The sequence below is a fragment of the Gopherus evgoodei genome, chromosome 10 (assembly GCF_007399415.2).
Source record: "Gopherus evgoodei ecotype Sinaloan lineage chromosome 10, rGopEvg1_v1.p, whole genome shotgun sequence".
In the NCBI taxonomy this organism is placed as follows: Eukaryota; Metazoa; Chordata; order Testudines; family Testudinidae; genus Gopherus; species Gopherus evgoodei.
The window spans coordinates 12,502,034-12,524,852 of record NC_044331.1 but is presented as its reverse complement, the minus strand read 5'-3'; the positions used below and the strand labels follow the sequence as shown (position 1 = coordinate 12,524,852).

At 45.6% G+C, this 22,819-nt stretch overlaps 1 protein-coding gene across 14 annotated transcripts in view; it reads left to right on the top strand.

Moving 5' to 3' along the window:
* CHD2 (chromodomain helicase DNA binding protein 2) overlaps nucleotides 1-22,819 on the top strand; it is a 96,159-nt gene that overhangs the window by 41,733 nt on the left and 31,607 nt on the right. For 11 of the 14 annotated variants that reach the window (XR_004002249.1, XR_004002250.1, XM_030577136.1 and 8 more), the window contains 14 exons: nucleotides 331-556; nucleotides 4,681-4,781; nucleotides 5,154-5,198; nucleotides 5,338-5,513; nucleotides 7,446-7,570; nucleotides 8,397-8,613; nucleotides 9,275-9,364; nucleotides 10,460-10,650; nucleotides 16,126-16,314; nucleotides 17,123-17,285; nucleotides 17,706-17,858; nucleotides 18,867-18,938; nucleotides 20,524-20,673; nucleotides 21,609-21,757. Coding sequence is in view for 12 of the 14 variants with exons in the window: in XM_030577136.1 (XP_030432996.1) it covers nucleotides 331-556; nucleotides 4,681-4,781; nucleotides 5,154-5,198; nucleotides 5,338-5,513; nucleotides 7,446-7,570; nucleotides 8,397-8,613; nucleotides 9,275-9,364; nucleotides 10,460-10,650; nucleotides 16,126-16,314; nucleotides 17,123-17,285; nucleotides 17,706-17,858; nucleotides 18,867-18,938; nucleotides 20,524-20,673; nucleotides 21,609-21,757 (2,047 nt within the window). In the remaining 2 variants the exon portion in view is untranslated. Of the gene's footprint in view, nucleotides 1-330; nucleotides 557-825; nucleotides 1,095-4,680; nucleotides 4,782-5,153; nucleotides 5,199-5,337; nucleotides 5,514-7,445; nucleotides 7,571-8,396; nucleotides 8,614-9,274; nucleotides 9,365-10,459; nucleotides 10,651-16,125; nucleotides 16,315-17,122; nucleotides 17,286-17,705; nucleotides 17,859-18,546; nucleotides 18,819-18,853; nucleotides 18,939-20,523; nucleotides 20,674-21,608; nucleotides 21,758-22,819 lie in introns of those variants that run through there. The other 3 variants (XM_030577145.1, XM_030577146.1, XM_030577147.1) reach the window with 3 other exon arrangements.

Sequence of the window (22,819 nt, the reverse complement as noted above, 5' to 3'; positions counted from 1 at the left end):
TAATTTAACTTCTCCACAATGGCCTTGTCTTCCTTGAGTGCTTCTTTAGCACCTCAGTTGTCCAGTGGCCCCACTGATTGTTTGGCAGGCTTCCTGCTTCTGATGTACTTTTAAAAAAAAATATATCTAAGAGGCTTTTTGTGTCGAGAGATACTTCTGTATGGTTGTAGTAGGATCAGGGGCTCTGTGGGATGTTCTTTATGCTGCCATAAAAGACGCACTAGCTAGAAAAACAACTCCCTGCTTCAACTCTGCTCACTTTGTTTCACTGCCTGGCTAACAAAAGCACCAATTGCAAACCCATTTAATTTGCAACCTTTTTTTTCCCAGCTACTGGTGCTTCTACCACCGTGTATGAGACTGAAGCCAATGGCAACCCCAGTGCTGACTTTGACCCTGAAAAGGATGCGGGAGAGGTTCAGTACCTGATCAAATGGAAGGGCTGGTCGTACATTCATAGCACATGGGAGAGTGAAGAGTCCCTGCAGCAGCAGAAGGTGAAGGGCCTGAAAAAACTAGAGAACTTCAAGAAAAAAGAAGATGAAATCAAACAATGGTATGTTTTGCCTAAGACAAAAATCGGTGTGGAGCCTTGCTTAGGAGGTTCTTCAATAGCAGGGGACACCTGAGCTTTGCTCAAGTGATGGCAGTTCAGACACCTTGCCAGAAGCTCATGGGCCATGCTGGATCACTGATTTCATCTTCAGTAAGGAGGGATATTGCTTCTCGTTGTGATGGGAAATTGAAAAGCCTGAGAATTTCCTCTTGTTTGCCCCTCCTTCGCTCCAGCTAAGTTTTCTTCCGCAGAGCCGATCTGCTGAAGGTAGAGCTCGAGAGCTGTTTTCTTCGGCATCTGACTGGACAAGACAGATCTCTCTTCTGTTCAACATCAGTTTCATGGGTATCGTGCTTGTGGCCATGATGTGAGTCATATTGGAGACAGTACTCAGGGGCTTAGAAATCATCCAAATCTGAGTACTGGGCCAAATGCCAGAGGACTAGTCGCATATGGATGCAGGGTGCGGAGGCTGCAGGTCCCAGCAAGTGGGAGTGCATGCGTGCCTGTGTAGCTGCATTCTGATGAAGACGAAACGGTACATGCTGGGACAACAGTCAACATCTTTGTATTGAAAGTAGGGGCAGCCGCATGCCCGGTTGTTCAGTCTTGGCTCACAAGTTGCTTCTTGACTGCCCTGGTTGAGCAGAAATTTAGGGCTTGACTACACTTAGTTTTTATACTAGTTTAACTCTTGTCAGTTTAGAAACCAAGCATGCCCTAGTGTGGCTGCAGGTATGTCTGTATAAAATCACTTACATTCGGTTAGCATAATTAGGTAAGGGTCTGAACTGGTGGAGTTTAGTTGACACAAAAACTGCGCAAGGCTGCTCTCGCTGAGTATGTTTATAGAGTCGCTTATGGCAGTGCTTCCCACTGCTGACCCCTGGTTGTTAGGATGCAGACTATGTTTACCTTGCAGCTGGGACCGAGCCTCCCAGCTCGGGCAGGTAGACTCAAGTGTAGGTACTCACTAAAGATAGCTATGTGGCTGTTACGGCTTGGGCAGCAGCTTCTCAAGCCCGCTCAGCCCCTGGTCTGGGCGACTATTTTTAACGCGCGAACTCCGGGGAAGCTAACTTGAGTGCCTACTGGGGCTGTGAGGCTCACTCCCAGCTGAAGTGTGGATAAACCCTGAGCTATGGGAGAGACAAATGTAACAGTCACACAGTACAGCACAGATAAGCAATTAGACAAAGTACTGAAAATACATCAGCCCATGCAGTGTACAATGGTCACACTTTAAAAACTTGCCAGTTTTGTCTTAGATATGGTTTATTTCCAAATTTGCAAAATTCTCTCTCCTTTCTACAGAGAATCTCTGGGCTACTATGGGTACGCAGATGGTGTTGTTGTCTAAGGCAATTGGCAAGGTTTACAGGGCAACCTCTGTAAATGTTTTGCGATGTGATGTTTAGTTTGCAGAAAGCTGATTTTGTTTAAGGAGATAGGTTATTTTTGGATCCATGCCTTACTGCAGTAATGGGGTCTGTTGATCTCTGGATCGCTGTATGTCCAGTTGATGCTGGTAGAAGTCATGCATGTGTGTTAAGGGGAGGCATGCTTAGCTCAAGAAGTATTAAACCTGAAAAAATTGTGAACTGGTCAGTTTCTAACACTTAGTAGGGAGCTTTCAGCATGAACTTGCGGTAAGCCATAACCCAGTGGTAAAATTTTGCAAAAAGTACTCTAAGCAACATTCCTCCTAAATTTTCTTTATACTGAGCAGGCTAAAAACTCCACAGAGTATTACATTTATTTGCCTTTGGGCAAACTTACACTTTTTTTTTTTTTTTAAGAAGTCTTTTTGCTCTGAACTAACTCAATGGGGGTGGTGAGGGGTGGTCCCTCCCAGTATCGCACATCTGTGGGGTCCAGGAAGGAAGCTGTTCGCTCTGTAGCAGCAACCCTAGAAGTCTGTGAGAGTGTGGATGGATCTGACTGTCTTTCCCCCAGGCTTGGGGTTTCAGACCCTCCACCGGTTGCTCCCAGGAAGGAGCCCAGGCTGCAGCTCCATCCTCCACTGCCTCTTGGCATCAGCAACTGCTGTGTCCCTGGAAACCAGCTGTGCAGGTGTGGGATGGTGCGGCCCCATCAGGCCACAACTGTTGAGCCTCTGCTCACCCAGGCTGGCACCGCGGAGCTGGGTCCCTCACCTGAGCTCCTGCATGAGGTGCATCCTCTCTCAACAGCGCTGCTGCTGCTGCCGTCGCCTCCTGGCTGAGCCAAGCACAATGTGTCCCTGAGACCAGAAGTGCTTTCACTCCCTGCCCTCTGCAGCAAGGAATGGGACCACATGTACCCTGTGAATGGGCGGAGGGCTGCAGGCAGAGCAGGGTCTTAAATGACCACCCCACATCCCTGCTGGAGCTCTAAGAGGAGACGAGAGCCAGTATCTGACCCGTGCAGTATATCCAAGGTTGTTGCGTGGTCATATGTGCGTGCTGTTTACAGGGAACATTGAACTCAAGTCCTATTTTCAGAAGTGATTGAGGCACTTGGGCATCTAAATGCCAGTGAACTTTCAAGGAGGCTTAGGTGTGTGTCTGCATTGCAGTGAGGTGTGTGACAGCAGCACATGTGGACATACTTGAGCTAGGTTTGATGGAGGCAGCTAGGACAGCAACAGCAATAAGGCTCCGGCAGCACAGGCTAGCTGCTCAAGGACATACCCAGGGCTTGTACAGCCCTTGCTATTGCCGATCTGAGCTAGCTCACGCTCCTGATTGCAGTGCAGATATAGCCTAAGTGTCCTACGTGCCCAAGTCGCTATTGAAAATGGGACTTAAGCTCCTTGGTCACGTAAGTCCTTTTGAAATTGTTAGCCTGTGTTCCTGGCCGAGAACAGATCTTCAAGTAGAAGAAATGCCTGTGAGGTTTCTTTGTGTGGGAGCTGCGAGCCTGTTGACAACTTCATAGAAATGTAGGGCTGGAAGGGACCTCAAGACATCAAGTCCAGCCCCCTGTGCTGTGGCAGGACCAAGTAAATCTATACCATCTCTGGCAGGTGTTTGGGCTGGGGGGGTGAGTTTAAGAACAGGCTGGACAATGACGGGGATTCCACAACCTCCTTTGGCAGCCTATTCCAGAGTTTCAATACCTTTATTGTTAGAAAGGTTTTCACGATATCTAACCTATGTCTCCTTTGTTTTAGATTAAGGCCATTCAATACTACTTGTCCTTCAGTGGACATGGAGAGAAGTTGATCATCTTTTTTTGTAACAGCCCTTAACATACTTGAAGATTATCAGTCTTCCTCCCCCACTCCCAGGTCTTTTTTTCAGGACTAAACGTGCCTAGTTTTTTTTAACCTTTCCTCATAGGTCAAGTTTTCTAAACCTTCTATTACTTTGTTGTGCTTCTCTGGACCTTTCCAGTTTCTCCTCATCTTTCTTGACGTGTAGTGTCCAGAAGTGGACACATTACTTCAGCTGTCATATCATCACAATATGTTCTGGGATACCAGACTGCTAAGGGTTCCCTCCTTATGTAAAAGCTTATATATTTTGGCCTTGTGGAGGAGAAGCTCACAAAAGTTTCAGGGAAAAGCTTTTTATATTTCTCTGTATTCTTTCATTGTGAATAACTTGTTCCTTTAGAACAGTGGTTCCCAAACTTGTTCCGCCGCTTGTGCAGGGAAAGCCCCTGGTGGGCTGAGCTGGTTTGTTTACCTGCTGCGTCCGCAGATTCAGCCGATCACGGCTCCCAGTGGCTGCGGTTTGCTGCTCCAGGCCAATGGGGGCTGCGGGAAGCGGCGGCCAGTACATTCCTCGGCCCGTGACGCTTCCAGCGGCTCCCATTGGCCTGGAGCAATGAACCGTGGCCACTGGGAGTCACGATTGGCTGAATCTACGGACACAGCAGGTAAACAAACCAGCCCGGCCCGCCAGGGGCTTTCCCTGCACGAGTGGCAGAACAAGTTTGGGAACCACTGCTTTAGAAGCATTAAGAGGAGCATTTGATAAGCAGTTGTTAACTTTGGATTGAGTTACCTTAACTTACGGAATTATATAGGAAGGTAGAGTTTTAACAGCAGGTCTTGAGCATGCAATCCACAAAGTGAGCAGAAGTAGGATTGTTCTTACACATGCTTCTCCCCCTACCCCCATTTTTTTTCTCTCCAGGCTAGCCAAGGTAACTCCTGAAGACGTGGAATACTTCAGCTGCCAACAGGAGCTCGCTGCAGAGTTGAACAAACAGTATCAGATAGTGGAGAGAGTGATCGGTAAGTGAAATAGTGCATCTTTCTAAGAAAGGAATAGTAAGACCCAGGAAGTAGTGTGTTGTGAGAACCTTTCAGGATAACATTGTTTGTCAGTGAAGCTTGCATATCAGCTCAGGGTTTAGGTTTTTATGAGTAGTGACAAAATGTGGTGGTTCAGCTTTCAGAGCAACTTAGCAGGAGCTGTGGGTATCCAGTGCCTTTGGAAACTAGGCCTGAAGAGATGAGTGGTGTTCTCTAACAATCTTCCTATGCATTGCAGAGAACTTTTAAAAAACCCTCCTAACTGGTGGGAACTGTCGAATATCTTTTATGCATCTCATACTGGTGGTTAAGACACTAAAACCCTTCTTTGTTTACTTCCGTAAAACGTAGCTGTGAAGACCATCAAGTCTGCAATGGGACATTCTGAGTTCCCAGGTAAAGTGGCCTTTAACTCCCTTTCTGGCTCCTCTAAACAATGCTATTAGCCGCGCCATGTCTTATGGCGGCATCGGTCACTGTCATCACTGCCTTGGAGTTCATTTGCTCATGGTTGCGTTTTTGTAATGTGTTGCAGCTCACAGTCGGAAATTGTCCTCTAATGAGCCCGAATATCTGTGCAAGTGGATGGGGTTGCCATATGCAGAGTGCAGCTGGGAAGATGAGGCCTTGATTAGCAAGAAGTTTCAACACTGCATTGACAGCTTCAACCATCGCAACAACTCCAAAACCATTCCCACTCGGGACTGCAAGGTTCGCACGCTTCCTTTCTCTCTTGTAGTTGGGCTTGCTCTGGGTTTCTAAATGCCAAGTTCTCGCTGCATTTAGATGATATGTGATGCAAGATTTTCTACAGGGGTGACTATCACCTGAGGAGATCGCCTGTGCCTTTCTCCCTCCCACATGGCAGTTTTTTTTCCAGGTGTTCTCTGCATCCTTTTCAGTTCCTTCTCCCAATTCTCAAGGCCCTAAAACACACAGACCATCTGTTCCTTGAAAAACAATGTCTGGGACTCCCTTTGGAGAGCTCTTTAATTTGGCTTCTTAGTTATCTGGAGGGGTTAGTGCTAAGCTATACAAATCACTTACTCCCTCTTGCTTAGCAGCTATCCATGCTGTCTCTTCAGCATGCTAAGGCCAGGCTGGCATAGAACGGAGAATCAAGAACTGGCATGAGTTAACCCGGGAATTCAAGGGAAATAACAATGGAACTTTGTCAATGGGAAGTGTCTGTAATAGGTTCCTACTAGGGCTGTTGATTAATCACAGTTAACTCACGCGATTAACTCTAAAAATTAATTGTGATTAATCTCACTATTAAACAATATAATACCAAGTGAAATGTATTAAATATTTTTGGATGTTTTTCTACATTTTCAAATATATTGATTTCTTTTACACCAGAATACCAAGTGTACAGTGCTCACTTTATATTATTTTTGATTACAAATATTTGCACTGTAAAAATGATAAAATAAATAGTATTTTTCAGTTTACCTCATACAAGTACTGTAGTGCAGTCTCTTTATGGTGAAAGTATAACTTACAAATGTAGAATTAATTTTTGTTACAGAACCTGCACTCAAAAACAAAACAGTGTAAAACTTTAGAACCTGCAAGTCCACTCAGTCCTAGTTCTTCTTCAGCCAATTGTTAAGACAGACAAATTTGTTTACATTTATAGTAGACATTGCTGCCTGCTTCTTCGTTACAATGCTGAAAGTGAGAACAGGTGTTCACATGGCACTTTTGTAGCCGGCATTGCAAGGTATTTATGTGCTAGATATGCTAAACATTTATATAATCAGAAATAAATATAAAGTGAGCACTCTACACTTTGTATTCTGTATTGAAATCGATATATTTTAAAATGTAAAAAACATCCAAAAATATTTAAATAAATGGTATTCTGTTATTGTTTAACAGCGCGATTAATCGTGTGATCAATCGTGATTAATTTTTTTAATCGCTTGACAGTCCTAGTCCCTACCCATCTAAAATACATCAGACTTTCTGGGTAAATATATCCTCTCCAGTTCCTGTTGATACAAGAGGAAATAAGGCATATAAATACTCCCTTCCTTACAGTGGGAAGCGGACTTCTGCTTAGTTCTGAGTCAATTTCTTCCAGTGTTTTGGAATGAATGCTCATTGTTTTTGTACAATTACTTTGTCTAATCTCACAGATAGATCGATGAACCCCTTTGCATCTTATCCCATCTGTAAATTGGGCACAATAATACTTATGTACCCATAGATGGAATGAGGCTTAATACTTGTAAAATGCTTCATAAGCCAAATTATAAAAGGGGGAGTTAGAAATGCAAAGTTTTATTACTGAAAGAAAAGGCAACACGTCAGGGAGGAAGAGGAATAGAGGATGTTGCACCATATCAATTAAAATGAAGGGGGCAGGGAGATAATAAAAGAAGGAAACAAAGAAAAGAGACAGAGGGGGATGTCCTGCAGCTCTGATACGCCGAGATTGGGCGGGCAAGCAGCTGGTGCTAGCAAACTGTTGTCACTGATGGGTCTCATTGCTGCTGACTGTGTGGCTAAATTGCAGTTACAAGTACTCTTTCTATATCTATCTCATACCCATGTATCACCGCAGTTTTTATTCAGTGAGTTTGAAGGCCTGCCTCATTCTTTTCTTCAGTGAGTTTAAGGAGTCTGCCTTTTTAGGTGTTGAAGCAGAGACCCAGGTTTGTTGCTTTGAAGAAACAGCCTTCTTACATTGGTGGCGAGAACCTGGAGCTCCGAGATTACCAGCTGGAGGGGCTCAACTGGCTCGCCCACTCGTGGTGCAAGTATGTAATGCTCTTGTTTTGGTTAATGCTCTAGTTCTGTTTAGGGTTGCAGCATTAACTTGTTTTTAGAGCTATTGAGCCATATTTAGTCATAATGTTTCCCTGTTATACCACAGCAGGATCCGGCCCTGTTGTTGTGATGTTTTATATTTTTACCTGCCCTGCTTCAGCACCTTTAAAGCTCAGGATCTCAAACATTGTCACACACATCCCGCAGAAATATGCAGGCCTCCTGCTAAAAGGGGAGGAAAAATTCTCTTTTGGAAATGGAGGGGGAACCCAGTTGCATTGCTAGGATTCAGTATGAACACGTGCACACGAAGCACCATCTTAACTTGACTATGGTGCTGTTTCTTTGCCCTGTGGGGCATCATCTATGGTGTGCATGGGCAGGTGTGTTTCTCTGGCTCAGTGCTGGGGAGATGGAATAATATGTTTGGTCCACTGGCCTGATCCAGTGCGGCAAACCCTGTTTTCCTGATAATCAGTCAAAAGATAAATCTCTCTCGCTTAGCTTTCTTCATCCATCTCCTGTAGGAGAGATCCTCCCTTTGGGAAACACTCTTCTAACTCTGGCCATTGACGTTTTGTCTTTGTATTTGCTTGCCAGTTTGGTGGCAAATGCAGTCCAAACTCTGACCCTGTCACTCATAAATGATTCTTTGTGGAGCAGTTCAGTCTGAATTGCTCTGGGATCTGCTTGGCAGTATTTCAGTGAACTTTTGCAAGGCATACATTTCATTCTCTGTCATTACTTGTTGGCACGTAGTAAATTGATTCATCATTATATTTATTACACCTTTATTTTTGTTTCTCCACCTTTCAGGAACAACAGTGTGATCTTGGCTGATGAAATGGGCTTGGGGAAGACTATCCAGACAATATCATTCCTCTCCTATCTCTTCTATCAGCATCAGCTGTACGGCCCCTTCCTGATAGTGGTGCCATTGTCTACTCTGACCTCATGGCAGAGAGAGTTTGAAATCTGGGCACCAGAGATTAATGTGGTTGTTTACATAGGAGACATGATGAGCAGAAACACGGTGTGTAAATAAGAGGCAGGGCGGGTGGGCGAGGGGAGAAAGCCTCATGCAGAAAGAAAATCTCTGTGCATAGATTATATGTAGCATATGGTTCTTTAGAGAGGCAAACTCTGGGTTGACATTATAGCTATAACTGTGCAGTTTGGCCAGGTTCAATAGAGTAGAGACCTCTGTCTCGGCCTTCCCATCACTTAAATAATGTGTGTACGGTGATTATTTTATTGAGCAATGGAGGTGCAGACAAGTAGGACTTTATGGGGCAGTATAGGAAACCTCAGATTATGGCTAATAATGAGACAGTTAATATCAAATGAATACAGATAATGGGGGGATTAAACTGCCCAGGAGATCTGGTTTAAATTACTGGCTCTGCTGCAGACTGCCTCTCTGAGTTTGGGTAAATCACATGATCTCTGTGCCTCAGTTCCCCATCTGTAAAAGGAAGGATGATAATCCTTCCTCTTGCCCACCCTTTGTCTCCCCTCTGTAGATTATGGACTCTTCGGGGGAGTCTGTCTCTTACCATGTGTCTGTACAGCACCTAGCACAGTGGGCCATGTTCTTGGCTGGGACCCGTGGGTGCTACAGATAATAATAATGGAGCATGCCCCTTTAACAGCTCCGGTTGAAGTTTGTGTCTGAACTGTTGTCTTTCTCCTAGATCCGTGAATATGAGTGGATCCATTCTCAGACTAAAAGGCTGAAGTTCAATGCACTTATCACAACATACGAGATACTCCTCAAAGATAAGGTATGTAGTGGGCAAGGGGTATTTCATGTAAACTTCCTCGTGCTGCACAAATGGGGCTACCTCCCTCCAAACCAGTTCTTGCACTGTGAGTAGAACGTATGATGATGATCCAAAGCAGCTTCTTCCCTCCCACCGTACCCCTCTGGTAATTGAGAACACATAGATGCAGCCTACCATTACTTGGTGTGCTTACAAAACTACAGAGTCTGGTATAAATACAGCACAGTAATAATATTGTTCGTGATTACACGTACTTATAAAGTACCTCTCACTGTGGTATCTGGGCTAGCTGTATCTGTCTTAATTTGGGCTATTAACATACTCATTGAGAAGAATAAAACATTTCATCCCCTTGCTGCCCACAGCTGTTTGACATGGGCTGGAGAGGGAAGGTGTTGGAATTGGGGATGGTAGGATTAATGCACCCCCCATATCAGAGGGATGATATCACATGGCTTTTACACTTACAAAAAGAGAGAGCTGCCTGGAGTGTACCAGGAGGCCCTAGCAATGAGTCACTGAATCCTGTGTGAGAACAAAGAACTTGGAAAAAAAAAAATACTGAGTGGTGAATACACTGTTTTATCCCCACAGGCAGATAAGCTGCTCTGGTGTTGATGCTACCCCAACACAGTGCATGCTGGGGCTTGTGAGCACAGCAGGGACTCTGCAGTCATGGGAGTGGGAGAGGCGGGTGGATTAAAGGAAGAAAAATGTAGGATAGGGAAGGGTTGTGCTTTAGGAATTTAAAAAGAAGAAATGGTCGATTTAAAATGCATCTGTTAGCTGAAATACGTTTGAGGCATTTAGCTTGTGAATGTTTCTGTTCACCTCTGAGTGGAGGCAGAATTTGTGTGGTGTGCTTGTCACAAAGGCATGTCGCCAAAAGAAATGGTTCATGGTTAAGCACACTGAAAACAAAAGGTGCTCAGACACCACAGCGATGGGTACAGTATAAGAATTTGAATAGAACAGAATGGAATGCAGTTATTGCAACACTACACAGCTGACGTCAGGCCCACAGAGAAATTAACATAAAACGTTTGTGGGACCAGTCTGATCTGGTGTGTCCTTGTTTTTGTTTTTTTGCTCCAGACTGTTCTGGGCAGCATTAATTGGGCCTTTCTGGGTGTGGACGAAGCCCATCGGTTGAAGAATGATGACTCTTTGCTGTATAAAACTCTGATTGATTTCAAGTCCAACCACAGGCTCCTGATCACTGGGACCCCGCTTCAGAATTCTCTCAAAGAGCTCTGGTCACTGCTGCACTTTATCATGCCGGAGAAGTAAGCCTCCTTACTGTGTACTTTAAAAGATAACAGCGTGTGTTCATTGTCAAATACCATCTCTTAACTAGACATGGAGTATGAAATGACTTAGTTTTGGAAGACACAGAAAGAAGTGAGTAAAACTTGAATGGGTGAGAGTCACAGGGGGAAAAACACAACGAAGAGGGAAAGTGGCAAGGGCTGAGAGGTAAATGAATGGTGCAAGGAGCTAAATTGTGTTGGCAACAGGCAGGCTGGGTAATGTAAGACAACTCCTCCGTCACTGTCGTTTGGGAGGGCACCATGCAAAGAGCTAAACGCCTGTTTTAAGCAACCATTCAAACCATTTCCAAGGCTTCCGCTAAAAAAAGGAGGCCGGTGAATGAGACAGTAAAATAACAGAGGGGCAAAAAGCAAATTTCAAAGCTGTGAAACACAATCTAGTTGGAAGATTCTTTCCACGGAGGATCTATAGAATATACAAAAACTACTGCCACGTGAGCATTGCTCAGGGACAGAATAAGGGGCCTGTGATCTTAATTGAGAAGGATCCATATGGAGCCACAAAGATCAAGATGTAAAAATATTTTAAAATGCCATAGTCCCATTTTCAAAAGTGACGTGGGCTCTTAGAAGCCTAAATCTCATTGGCTCTGAATGAGATTTGGGATCCTAAGCGTCTGAGTCATTTTTGAAAATGAGTTGTGGGTTCCTAAGTCACTCAGGCATTTTTTGCAAACTTTTACCCAGTGGCTAATAATGTGATGCAGGCCTTCTGAAGAAGTGAAGAAAAAGAGCTGGAGATCTTTTGGCTATAATTAAAAGGCTACGATTTAGTCACGGAGGTCATGGCCGTCATGGATTCTGTGACTTTACTGAACCTCCGTGACTTCTTCAGCTTGCGGCTTGCAGCAGGGACTGCAGCCGGGGTCATGTGCCCCTGCTCCGTGGCTTGTGGCAGGGGCCATGTGCCTGTGGTTGGGGTTAGAGTTGGGACTGTGTGCCCCAGCCCCACAGCTGTGTCCCCCCGTGGTCTCACACCCCTGTTGTGACTGCAGCTGCTAGAGCCAGAGCTGTGGGGACTTGGGCTGTCCATGCCCCATCCCCCGCTGGACTCCAGCTGTCATTCCTTCTCCCCCCTCCCCCCCCCGCCCACCTAGCCCTGCTCTCTTGTTTTTAGTAAAAGCATGGAAAGGTCATGGGCACCCATGTATTTTTGTTTATTCCCCGTGGCCTGTCCATGACTTTTACTAAAAATAACTGTGACAGAATCTTAACCTTAGCTGTAATGTACCTGCTACAGAGATTGTAACCTGCTGGAGTAAGGACCAGGTTCTGATTTGCTGAATTATTTTGATGGCTGAATGGAAGTGCTATTCTTCACTTCCTGTCTCAAACTGTTGCATAGTGTTTCTGCGCACTGTTTAGATTACCATTTAATTCAGCTGTTTTTGGATCAGGCCCTTAAACTGATGACACATTACACTCCCACATTACATCTCACCAATCTGTTACCCCGTGTACAGTTTGGAATCTGTGGGGTAAAGTATTAAGGACATATGAGGTTTTGATAGCAGATGGCTTAGAAACACAAAGTGGGTGAGGTCATATCTTTTATTGGCCCAACTTCTGTTGGTGAGAGTCACAAGCTTTCGAGCCACGCAGAACTCTTTCAGGTCTGGGAAAGGAACTTCTAGCATCAGAGCAAAATGTCAGACACAACAGATTGTTTAGCATAAGTAACTAGCGCACACTGTAAGAGACCATTGAAAGTAAAATGGCCTTTTAACATCCCTGCAGACATAGGACAAATAAGGGAGCTTAGTGGGTTGAAGATTGTTGTAATAAGCCGTAAATCCAGTGCTTTTATTAAGACCATGTTTTTTAGTGTCTAGCGAAGTTATTAATTTAAGCTCCCAGGTTCGCCTTTTGAAGGTGTTGTGCAGGTTTCCTTTGAGGATGAGGACTGAGAGCTGAGATATGGAGTGATTGTTTTGTGAAAAGTGTTCACATCCAGGTGAATCATGCTTGTCTTTTATCATTTTTCTATGTGAGTTCATTCAAGAGTGCAGTGACTGGTTTTCCCCACCCAGTTGTTGTTTAATATTTAGTACACTGGAAGAGGTACACCACGTGATAGGGATGTGTAGGATTCATGGATCTTGAAAGATGTGTTGGAGGTGGTATTGATAGTTGTAGCAGTGGAGGTGTGTCCAGTTTTTGCATCTGTTGTTCTGGCAGGGTCTAGTGCCACTTCAAGTTGGTGAGTCCTCATCTGTGAGGAATATGCTTCTGATGAGGTTGGGGGGTTGTTTGAAGGCCAGAAGAGGGGGTTCAGGAAAAATTTATTTCAGGATGTGGTCCCTATTGAATAGGGGTTGTAACTGTTTAATGATACCCCATATGGGTTCCAGCATGGGGTGGAGATGACAACTAGGGGTGTGCAGTCAGAGGGTTTTTTCCCTGTATTAAAGCAGGTTCTTATGGGGTATTTGGGTGACCCCTTCCTGGATGCAATCTACTTCTCTGTTGGAGTGTCCTTGTTTGGTAAAGGCAGTTCAGAGTTTAAGGTGTGTGTCCCGGAATATCTCCTCGGAGCATATTCTGTGGTGTCTGAGGCCTTGGCTATAGAGAACAGATTTCTTTGTATGTTTGGGAGGGTTACTGGATCTGTGAAGGTAAATGTGGTGATCCGTGGGGTTTTTGTATGTTGTTATCTGTAGGGGTCTGTTGTTGAAGCTGACCATGGTGTCCATGAAGTTGATGCTGGTGGTGTGGGAGTGATCCAGCGAGAGCTTGATGGATGAGTGAAAGTGGTTGAAGTTTTGATGGAAATCTATGAGGAAATTTAGATAATCTGTCCAGAGAATGAAAATGTCATCAACGTATCTCATGTGTCATTGGTTTTGTAGTACCTTTGTCCAGAAATTCTTCCTCAAGGTGTCCCAAGAAGAGGTTGGCATATTGGGGAACCATCCTAGTACTCATGTCTGTTCCTGTGGTTTGGACAAAGTGTTTGCTGTTGTATGTAAAATGGTTATGGGTGAGGATGCAATGGATGAGTTTAGTGACATTTGGAGTGCACATCTGAGTGTTTTCCGTTGTTTTGTAGATATTTGAGGCAGGCAGCAAAGCCATCGTGACATCGATATTGGTGTATAGGGAGGTGACGTCCATGGTGGCAAGGATGATGATCTGAGGGAGGTTGTTAATGTTGCAGAGTTTCTGGAGGAAGTTGGTTATGTCCTGGAGGAATCTGGTCCTTTGTGTGGTGAGTGGTTTGAGGATGGTTTCTATAAGTCTTAATATTCCTTCAGTAATAGTACCACAGCTAGATATAAGGGTCTGACTGGATTGCCTTGTTTGTGTATCTTAGGAAGCATGTAGAAGATCTCTGAGGCGCGTTTGTGGGAGATGAAGTTGTAGAGTAGGGTCAGCAACCTTTCAGAAGTGGTATGCTGAGTCTTAATTTATTCACTCTAATTTAAGGATTCACATGTCAGTAGTACATTTTAATGTTTTTAGAAGGTCTCTTTCTATAAGTCTATAATATATAACTAAACTATTATTGTATGTAAAGTAAATAAAGGTTTCTAAAATATTTAAGAAGCTTAATTTAAAATTAAATTAAAATGCAGAGCCTCCTGGACCAGTGGCCAGGACCCAGGCAGTGTAAGTGACACTGAAAATCAGCTCATGTGCTGCCTTTGGCATGCGTGCCAGAGGTTGCCTACCCCTGTTGTAGAGTTTTTCTTGGAGTTGTTTGGGGAAAGATTTGATGGTATCCTTAAATTCCTGGGTGAATTGTGGTGGGTGGGGGTCTTTGAGTTCTTTATAGAGGTGGAGTCAGAGAGAAACTTAAAGTCAGGGGAGAAGTTTGGGCTAGAAGGAGGGGATTACAGGGCAGTATTGCAAAGACCTGACTTCATTCAGTATAATATATGTCAGTGGTCTGGGAGTAGCAACATGCTGTGAAATGATTACATTCTTGGTTAAAGAGAATGGAGTGAGGGAGAAATACAAAAGAGAGAATGATTGAGAGAGGTTAGGCAAGCAGAGACATGGCTTGCACAATTCACTGTGTAGATAATTGTTAGGTTCTAGAGCTAAAATCAAAGATGTGAAAAGGAGATCAGTATCTTCAAATGCTAAGGTATCTAGATGTTATGAATGTTCATTGTCTGCTGCTATTTTAAATAACACACTTTCATATTGTGCAGAAGTTCATATTTACCTCCGTCACTCAGAGACACAGAAGAAATACTTCTACTGATCAAGATGTCCCTGTTAACAAGATCTGTTGCTATTTACTGTGTCTAATGGGCAAGGAACATCTTGGGATTCTAGAAGTTTGTGCAGAATGATTGTGAAGGTTATCAACCCCTGACTTCTGCACGTAGTGCTGGGCATTCCCCTTGCTATTACTCCAAAGCGTGTTCTCTAATCTCTCTTGAGATTATTGTTGATGTCTCCATATCCTCTTGGTGACTGTTTTATTGTCTAGTTGCAATTCTTTTTAGGGAAGATTTCCCCATATCAAGCTCTTCTCCAGCTTGAAAGCTGCTTCTTTTTGTAGTACAACCAAACTAAGACTCAACTGACAATTGCCCCCCCCCCCTTTAAATTTTTTTTTTAATGTTATGTATTCTCCACAATTTTACTTCAGGGCAATTCCCACATATAACCGGGAAATTATTAGCAGAGTCCTTGATAAAAACAGATTCGGTGGTAGTTGGTTTTTCCAAAGTAAAATGTAGCTCTTGGTAGGAACGATGGATTTAGCTTACCATCTTCCATTATCATCTTTCTTGAAAAGCTTCTTTGCCATGTTTATTCACTGTACTCCTTATTTCTGAACGTAAGTGGATTTATGTTCTGTGTGTTATGATCACCCATAGCTACCATAAAAATATTTCCAAATGATGGCTATGGCAGCCAGATGTGGTTGGTCTAGCCCTGCCTTCTGCAGAGGGACAGTTTTGTTAACACAGTGGCTCTCCTGCAGTTCCATATACATTTCTTGATGCTTTTTCCACTGAAGTGAATTTCCCTTTGACTCAAAGACTGCTGTTCTAGCTTCTTTCTCAAAGAATCAGAGACCATTAACAGTGTTGATCCTGTAATCCCATTTTTGTTTCCCTGTGTAGGATATTTGTTATAGATAAAAAAGGCCTGGCCCTTTGTCCCTGAGATCTAGGCTATATATGAAGGCAGCAGCTTACACAGTGGTTGGAGCAAGGACCTGTAGGACACGAGTGTGTTGTTCCCAGCTGTGCCACCAATTGTTTTGTAGACTTGGGCATGCCCCTTAATCTCTCTCTTTCATTTTACCCCTCCTGTAAAATGGTGATCACTTACGTAGCTCAAGGGATGAGAATAAATAGCTTGTGGGGCATTTTGATGTCCTCAGCAGATTGGCATTGTGTCAGTGTAAACAGAGCAAATGGTTGTTAAGAGGCCTTCTAACTCACCTCTCCTAAATTGTACCACCAGGTTTGAGTTCTGGGAGGATTTTGAAGATGATCATGGAAAAGGGAGAGAGAATGGCTACCAGAGCCTGCACAAAGTCCTGGAGCCTTTCCTTCTGCGCAGGGTGAAGAAGGATGTGGAGAAATCCCTGCCGGCCAAAGTGGAGCAGATTCTCCGGGTGGAAATGTCTGCGCCACAGAAGCAGTATTATAAGTAAGGCATTTACTGAGTGACTGAAGGTGCCCAGTGGAAACGAATTTGGTGGGTTACTTCATTAGTGTGTTTGGTGGCCATGGTTCTGTATCCCCAAACCATTGTGGGACACAGCATAAGTGGCAGTCTCCTTCAGTGGGGGGGTCTTTATGGGGAGAAGCAGAGTAAGATGGTACAGTATCTTGCCTGTGTGTTGCCTGTCCCTAGGGCAGTGGTTCTCAACTTATTTATCTTTGTGGGCCGCACGTGCGATCCACAGTGTTACTTGGGCCGCAGGGGCTGGGTGGCAGGGCAGTGGCAGTCTCTGACCCCTGCCACGTGGGGCAGGCCAGCAGCCCCGACCAGACCAAGCCAGGACTTCGCCATGTGGGCCTGCCTTTAGCGCACAGCTGAGCTGGACCACAGCTGTGTGCTAATTGGGCCGCGGGTTGAGAACCACTGCCCTAAGGAGATGCTGCAATTCACCCCACTGGGTGGTTTGCTTTTAAAGTGGAGTGATGATGTAATTTATCTTGTCAGCATCCAGGGTGGGGACCATGCCTGTCTTATTTCTGTAAAGGTCTGTGCACAACCATGGTGCCTTGTAATATTAAATAATAATCTCCCAGAAGGAGGTGGGTTGGGATTTCATGTAAGGAGTAAGCAGAGTTTCATGCGATGGAAAAAGAGATGGGGAGAGAGACGGGGGAACTGCTGCCCAGGCATAACTGTTTCTGAAAGTTTCTCCAGAGAGTTCAGTCTGCTCTGTCCCCCAGTGAAATGTCATGGCCTGACCTGAGGATTTTGTTTCGCCTACTGCTGCCTGCAGGTGGATTTTGACAAGAAATTACAAGGCTCTCTCGAAGGGGACAAGAGGAAGCACGTCTGGCTTCCTTAACATCGTGATGGAGCTGAAAAAATGCTGCAATCACTGCTATCTCATTAAACCTCCGGAAGAAAACGAAAGGGAGACCGGCATGGAGATGCTGATGGTGGGTAGTTCTTTGGTGGGTAATTGCTTTCCCCTTTATTTCCCCCCATTCCTGCCTCCGTGCCAAAACAATATCTTGCAAGCAGAGTTCCTGTTGCCTCTGTCCACTGGACATGCTCCCTAACTCCTCCCCACAGCCAAGCTGCTGCTTCTCCAGCCTTCCTCCCCGGTTAGGGGTGGCCTCGTGTCTGGCTAGATTGGATGTCTAGAATAGGATGAACATACAGCGTAAGATCATGCTTTGATGGTTTAGTCTCCGTCAAGGGCTTCCGCTCTGTAAAGCTCTGTAATGGGGCTGGATTAATGCTGGGACAAACCAGACTTGAAGAACAAGGGCAGCCTGCTGTGCTGCATGTCAGTCTGTACAGAGCATACAAGGCATGGCTGGAAGCATCTGTTGGAATGACTGTTACTTCTTCAGTCTCTAATCAGGAGCAGTGGAAAGCTAATTCTCTTGGACAAACTGCTGACCAGGCTGCGTGAGAGGGGTAACAGAGTCCTGATCTTCTCCCAGATGGTGAGAATGCTGGACATCTTGGCAGAATACTTGGCTATCAAGCACTACCCTTTCCAGGTGAGGAGGGTTAGTGGTAAACACACACTCAGGGTTAACTCGAAAGTTCAAATTGGGGAGCACTGAGGGGACATAAGCGATTTAAGTGCTCAGCTGGTAGCTCCAACTACATAAGGCTCTGAAGCAAAGTGCACTGATGATAACTGGGAAGCTTCACTCCATTCCTGCTCTTCTAAGTGCTGATCAAGCCAAGAGAATGAGAGAGAGGTGCATTTGTGATGTGAACATCTACGGAAGGGGAGAATTCAGTGTGGGGGTATTGCTGCTTAAAGTGCTGTGTGGTTTGGGTTCTGGCTACCAGAGAGATGGCTCTTGCTCCAGGCACTGTCTTTTGAGCAGATGCACTTTTGCTAGAAGTCCCGAGGTGTGAACATCTCTGAGTCTGATAGCAGGGTGATTTCAGCAGAGAGCTGCTGGCTTCCCTTGCTGGTGTGACAAAGCCCTTCAGGCTAGGCCGTAAAGCCTGTGTGTTCTGCCTGAGGTGGGCTGTGAATTGGCTGCCATATCAGCGTAGCTTTGATATCGGCTCCGTTTCCTTCTGGTTGGGGCTGGCTCACCAGCCCACCCACGCCTTGTTTTTATAGAATTGTACGTGTGCCTGGCGGTTGCTACAAGGGGCACACTTTAAATGTGCAAAAGCACAATAAGTAAAGCCCTGTCTTTTGCAAAACATCCCTTCCTCCTCCAGGCATCTGCATCAGCCTTGATCCTTTGATAAGCTCCAGAGAAGACTGTAAATGCAGAGATCCTGGCTGGGAGCCTGTAATGAGAGCTGAAGTGTCACCCACCGTGTGACTGCTGCCTAAGCATGCTCCCCACCTCCCTCCCCCTCGGCGCAGCAGGTTAAAGCAGTGCAGTTATTTTTAATCAGCAGTTATTTTTAATGATTAAATGCTCCAAGCTGAAGGTATGTAGGACAGGAGATTGGAGCTCCCAGAGCTTTGGGGCAGCATTTCCTCAGGGTTCCTTTACTTTCTTTCTTTCTATCATTATTGTTGATCTTTCCAGCGCTTGGACGGCTCGATCAAAGGGGAGATCCGAAAGCAAGCGCTGGATCACTTCAACGCGGAAGGCTCTGAGGTATGACAGCTGTGGGGACGTGGGGGTTCCTGAGGGAAAATTGCTTCAGAAGGGAATGGGATGGGACGCTCGAGCTTGTGCCAGTTCGCAGCGTGGCCGCAGCTGCCATTCGTCCCCATGGAGCTCTGGCTATGTCTAGAGACAGTTTTGTGTCTTGTGGCCATCTGTGTCGCGTGTGAAATGCCCCAATGCCTTTCAAAGGGTGGGGCCTGAAAATCAGACCCAGAAAGAATCTGCCAAGAATTGAACCCCCTTAGACGTTCCCCTCCGTGGACCTGGGAGTGAAGCGATCACACGGTGACTTGCACAGGCTGGAGTGTGAGGTTGTCTCTGCACTTGAAATGTCAGAGAAAAGGGCTGCTGGAACTGTAGGCAGGCAGTAGTGTCTGGTGGCTGCAGTGAAGGCTTAGGGACCGAAGGGCTTACGGCCTTGTAATCCCTCCCATCTGGGCCTACTCACTGGCGTGAGCCACTTGATTGCTTTGTGCTTCAGGCAGTCCAGCTGCCTGAAAAAACGGGACTCTGCTTGGAAAGCCGGAGCTAACTGAGCAGATAGTAAAGAACAAAAGGAGACAAGGCCAGGTGCCTGGTGTTAGCAGGAAGCTTAGGGAAAAATAGGACTGAAAAAAGCAGAAAGGTGAACAAGAGAGCGGGCACTGTGAGGGAGGAAAGGGATTCTCAGGGAGATGGACTCTAGAGAGGACTGCCTGAGCAAGGAGAGCCTGGCCCAGGCAGTGAGTTGCAGAGTCCATGGCAGGCTTCGTTTTGTGTGGGGCCGATCACCCTGTAGACGTGCCAGTGACATGCACATGTGTTTGCCTGCTGCTGTCGTGACGGTCCAGTACACACCATAGTATGACCTTCAGAAGCTACAAGCCGAAGGTGCCCTTCCTTCCAAAGCCATTTCTGAGTACTGCTGCCCACAGCGGCACCTGCTGGGCTGATCTTGGAGCAGCGCCTGCCCCTTCAGCCTCCTTACGTCTCTGTCACTAGCTGCAACTCATGTTACATGTGCTGCCATCTGCCAGCTACTCCTTCCTCTGCCTGGGAGATGCTGATGGCTGCTACATGCCCCCGCCCATCGCACTCTGATACCCATCAGTATCCCCCAATATTACTAATACGAGGACTGCTTAAATGGGATGGAGTGGGGATTCCTTCTTTCTGCTGAATATCTTTCCACTTCTCTCCCTATGCCGCTCAAATACCAGAGTTCTCTGTCTTCCGCTTTTCTTTTCCATCGCTCTACAAAAGAGGAAGATCCTTCTCACATGTTGCCCTTGCTCTGAGCACCTCATTATCCCAAACTGTCTTCAAACTCTGTCTCTTTTCTCTGTCCTGTGATGACTCCGAACTTCCTCTCTGTCTCTAATAAACCCTCACTCCCAGACCCTCTCCATTCTCCCTAAACTTTGCATCAGTTGCACCTTCCTCTCCCTTGACCTGGCCACACATACAGATGGGCCCTGTAGGATATATTGTAATCTGCATTAGTTCACTGGCTTTTGCACGTGTGTGTTTTTAAGCAGCTGAGATTATTTTGTGTGAGCAATGTTGTACATGGATATCTTGTCATTGTATGCAGGACTTCTGTTTCCTGCTGTCAACACGAGCTGGCGGACTGGGGATTAACCTGGCTTCTGCAGACACTGTGGTTATCTTTGACTCGGACTGGAACCCCCAGAATGACTTGCAGGCTCAGGCTCGGGCTCACAGAATTGGACAGAAGAAACAGGTCAGGAGAGCAGTCTTGGATCCATTTTTCTATGATTCAGTCCAGTCATATGTTGTAGCATTAGCATCTGTGTCAGGACTCTGCAGAGCTGGTTATGTCTGGCTTATGCGGGCTCTGCAAATGTATTCCTTCTGTTTGAGCTATATGATCCTTCAGGTTCCCCAGAAACTCAGGGTAAGATGGAAAACTGAGCTGGAAAACCAGATCAGCCCAAGTTTGCTGGAAACAGGGCCTGAATTCTCTCAGTAGGTTCATGGATCTGAGTTGGGTATTGAGTTAATCACAAAACAAAGCAAATTCCACATGGTTCTTAGTTTCATAACTAAAATTGCACACAACTCTGGCATCAGGCATTGGCGTCAAGCAGGGGACATCATCGAGGCTGGGAGGCCTAGAAGCTTATCGATAGTGCCAGTATGAGGCGTAGAGAGAGCAGGCATGTGTTCCATCTGTACTTTTATTGTGAGTCTGTTGTGTTTCTTTGTTTATATAGATACACACAAAAACATACACACACACACTGCTCTATCTCAAACACTGGTTATGGGCTTGTTGCAGGAATCACTGACTGAGGTTTTCTGGCTTGTGTTATGTAGGTGGTGAGACTTAGATGATCATACAGGTCATTTCTGGCCTTAAAATCTACAAACAATATTTTTCTGAGTTGTCACTGAACCTCTGATCTAGAAAGAAGGCTGGAGATCTGGCAAGAGCAGCCCTCCTTGTGAGTTTGGTTGGGCTGGAAGTCTCTTGAGAATAGCTATTCCCATGGGGTAGTGTATGTTAGATTAGGGGTTCAGATATACCATTCAGGATATATCTTTGCAAGAAGGTTATTGCTGCCTTCTGTTAAACAGCACGGGGTGCATTGTAATTTAGGCAGGACCATATGCTGCAGATCCACAAAATAGCTCCACTTTTTCTTTGCCCTGCAGGTGAACATTTACCGCTTAGTCACCAAGGGGACAGTGGAAGAGGAGATCATCGAAAGGGCCAAGAAAAAGATGGTGTTGGATCATCTGGTGATCCAGCGTATGGACACCACAGGCCGTACTGTACTGGATAACAACTCTGGGAGATCCAAGTAAGTGCCTAAGTGGGGAGGAGAGCATCAGGTGGAGTATGTACAGTAATCAGTGTCGCCGTCGTGGTGATTTGGGTAATTAGTTGATAGTGTAGTTGGCCAGCAAAAAAAAAACCCTACTAATGATAGCTCACCACTAACTTTGGCTCATGTGGTCATAGATATGGAAACTATATGGGATGCCAAAGTTAGCAAGAAAATACAAAGAACTGGTATTGATGTCTCCTCTGTTTTTCATTCCATCTTTCTCTTTTTTTTTTCTTTTCTTTCCCTCTCTGTTTATTCCCTCTGCTTCTGTTTATTGCCCCTCTTCCCTGGCGTGGTCTTTGGCCTGTTTTTCCTCCTTTTAGAGGCTGTCACTTTTTTCTTACAAGGCCCCCAAGGTTACTGATATCTGAAGAAGTTGACAGTAGGGTATAAATGTCCCACACAACTGGTCTCTCTTTCATGCTGGCACTGCAGCTGTAACCAACTAGGATCAGTTGGAGTCTTTTCCTGGCTCGTCACCTAAACATCTGTTTAATATTGTGATCTGTGGTCCCTTCCGCTCTGCAGCTGGTGCTGTAGGGAGAAAATGGTTGTGGGGACCATTTGGCTCTCGTCAACTTCTGCAGTTCCTGGTGCCTCAGGTGAAAGATCATGTAGCTGGAAGTGTGTAGAAGGAAGGGTCATTTCACGTGCAGGTTTCAGGAAGAATTAGAAGGAGTCTGCTGGGTTTTGCAGACTGGTGGGTCTCCCCACTTTACTTCTGCAGTGCAGTAGTAAGTGCTTTGTGATACCAGTGCGGTAAAGGTATGGGAACCAAGAACTAATTCAGATGCATATGCAAGGCTGGGAAGATTCTGGGGTTCTTCTTCGAGTGATTGCTCACATCCATTCCAGTTAGGTGTGCGCGCTGCGCGTGCACGTTCGTCGGAAACTTTTTACCCTAGCAACTCCAGTGGGCCGGCAGGTCGCCCCCTGGAGTGGCGCCGCCATGGCGCCCAATATATATCCCTGCCGGCCCACCCGCTCCTCAGTTCCTTCTTACCGCCGTGTCGGTCGTTGGAACTGTGGAGCGCG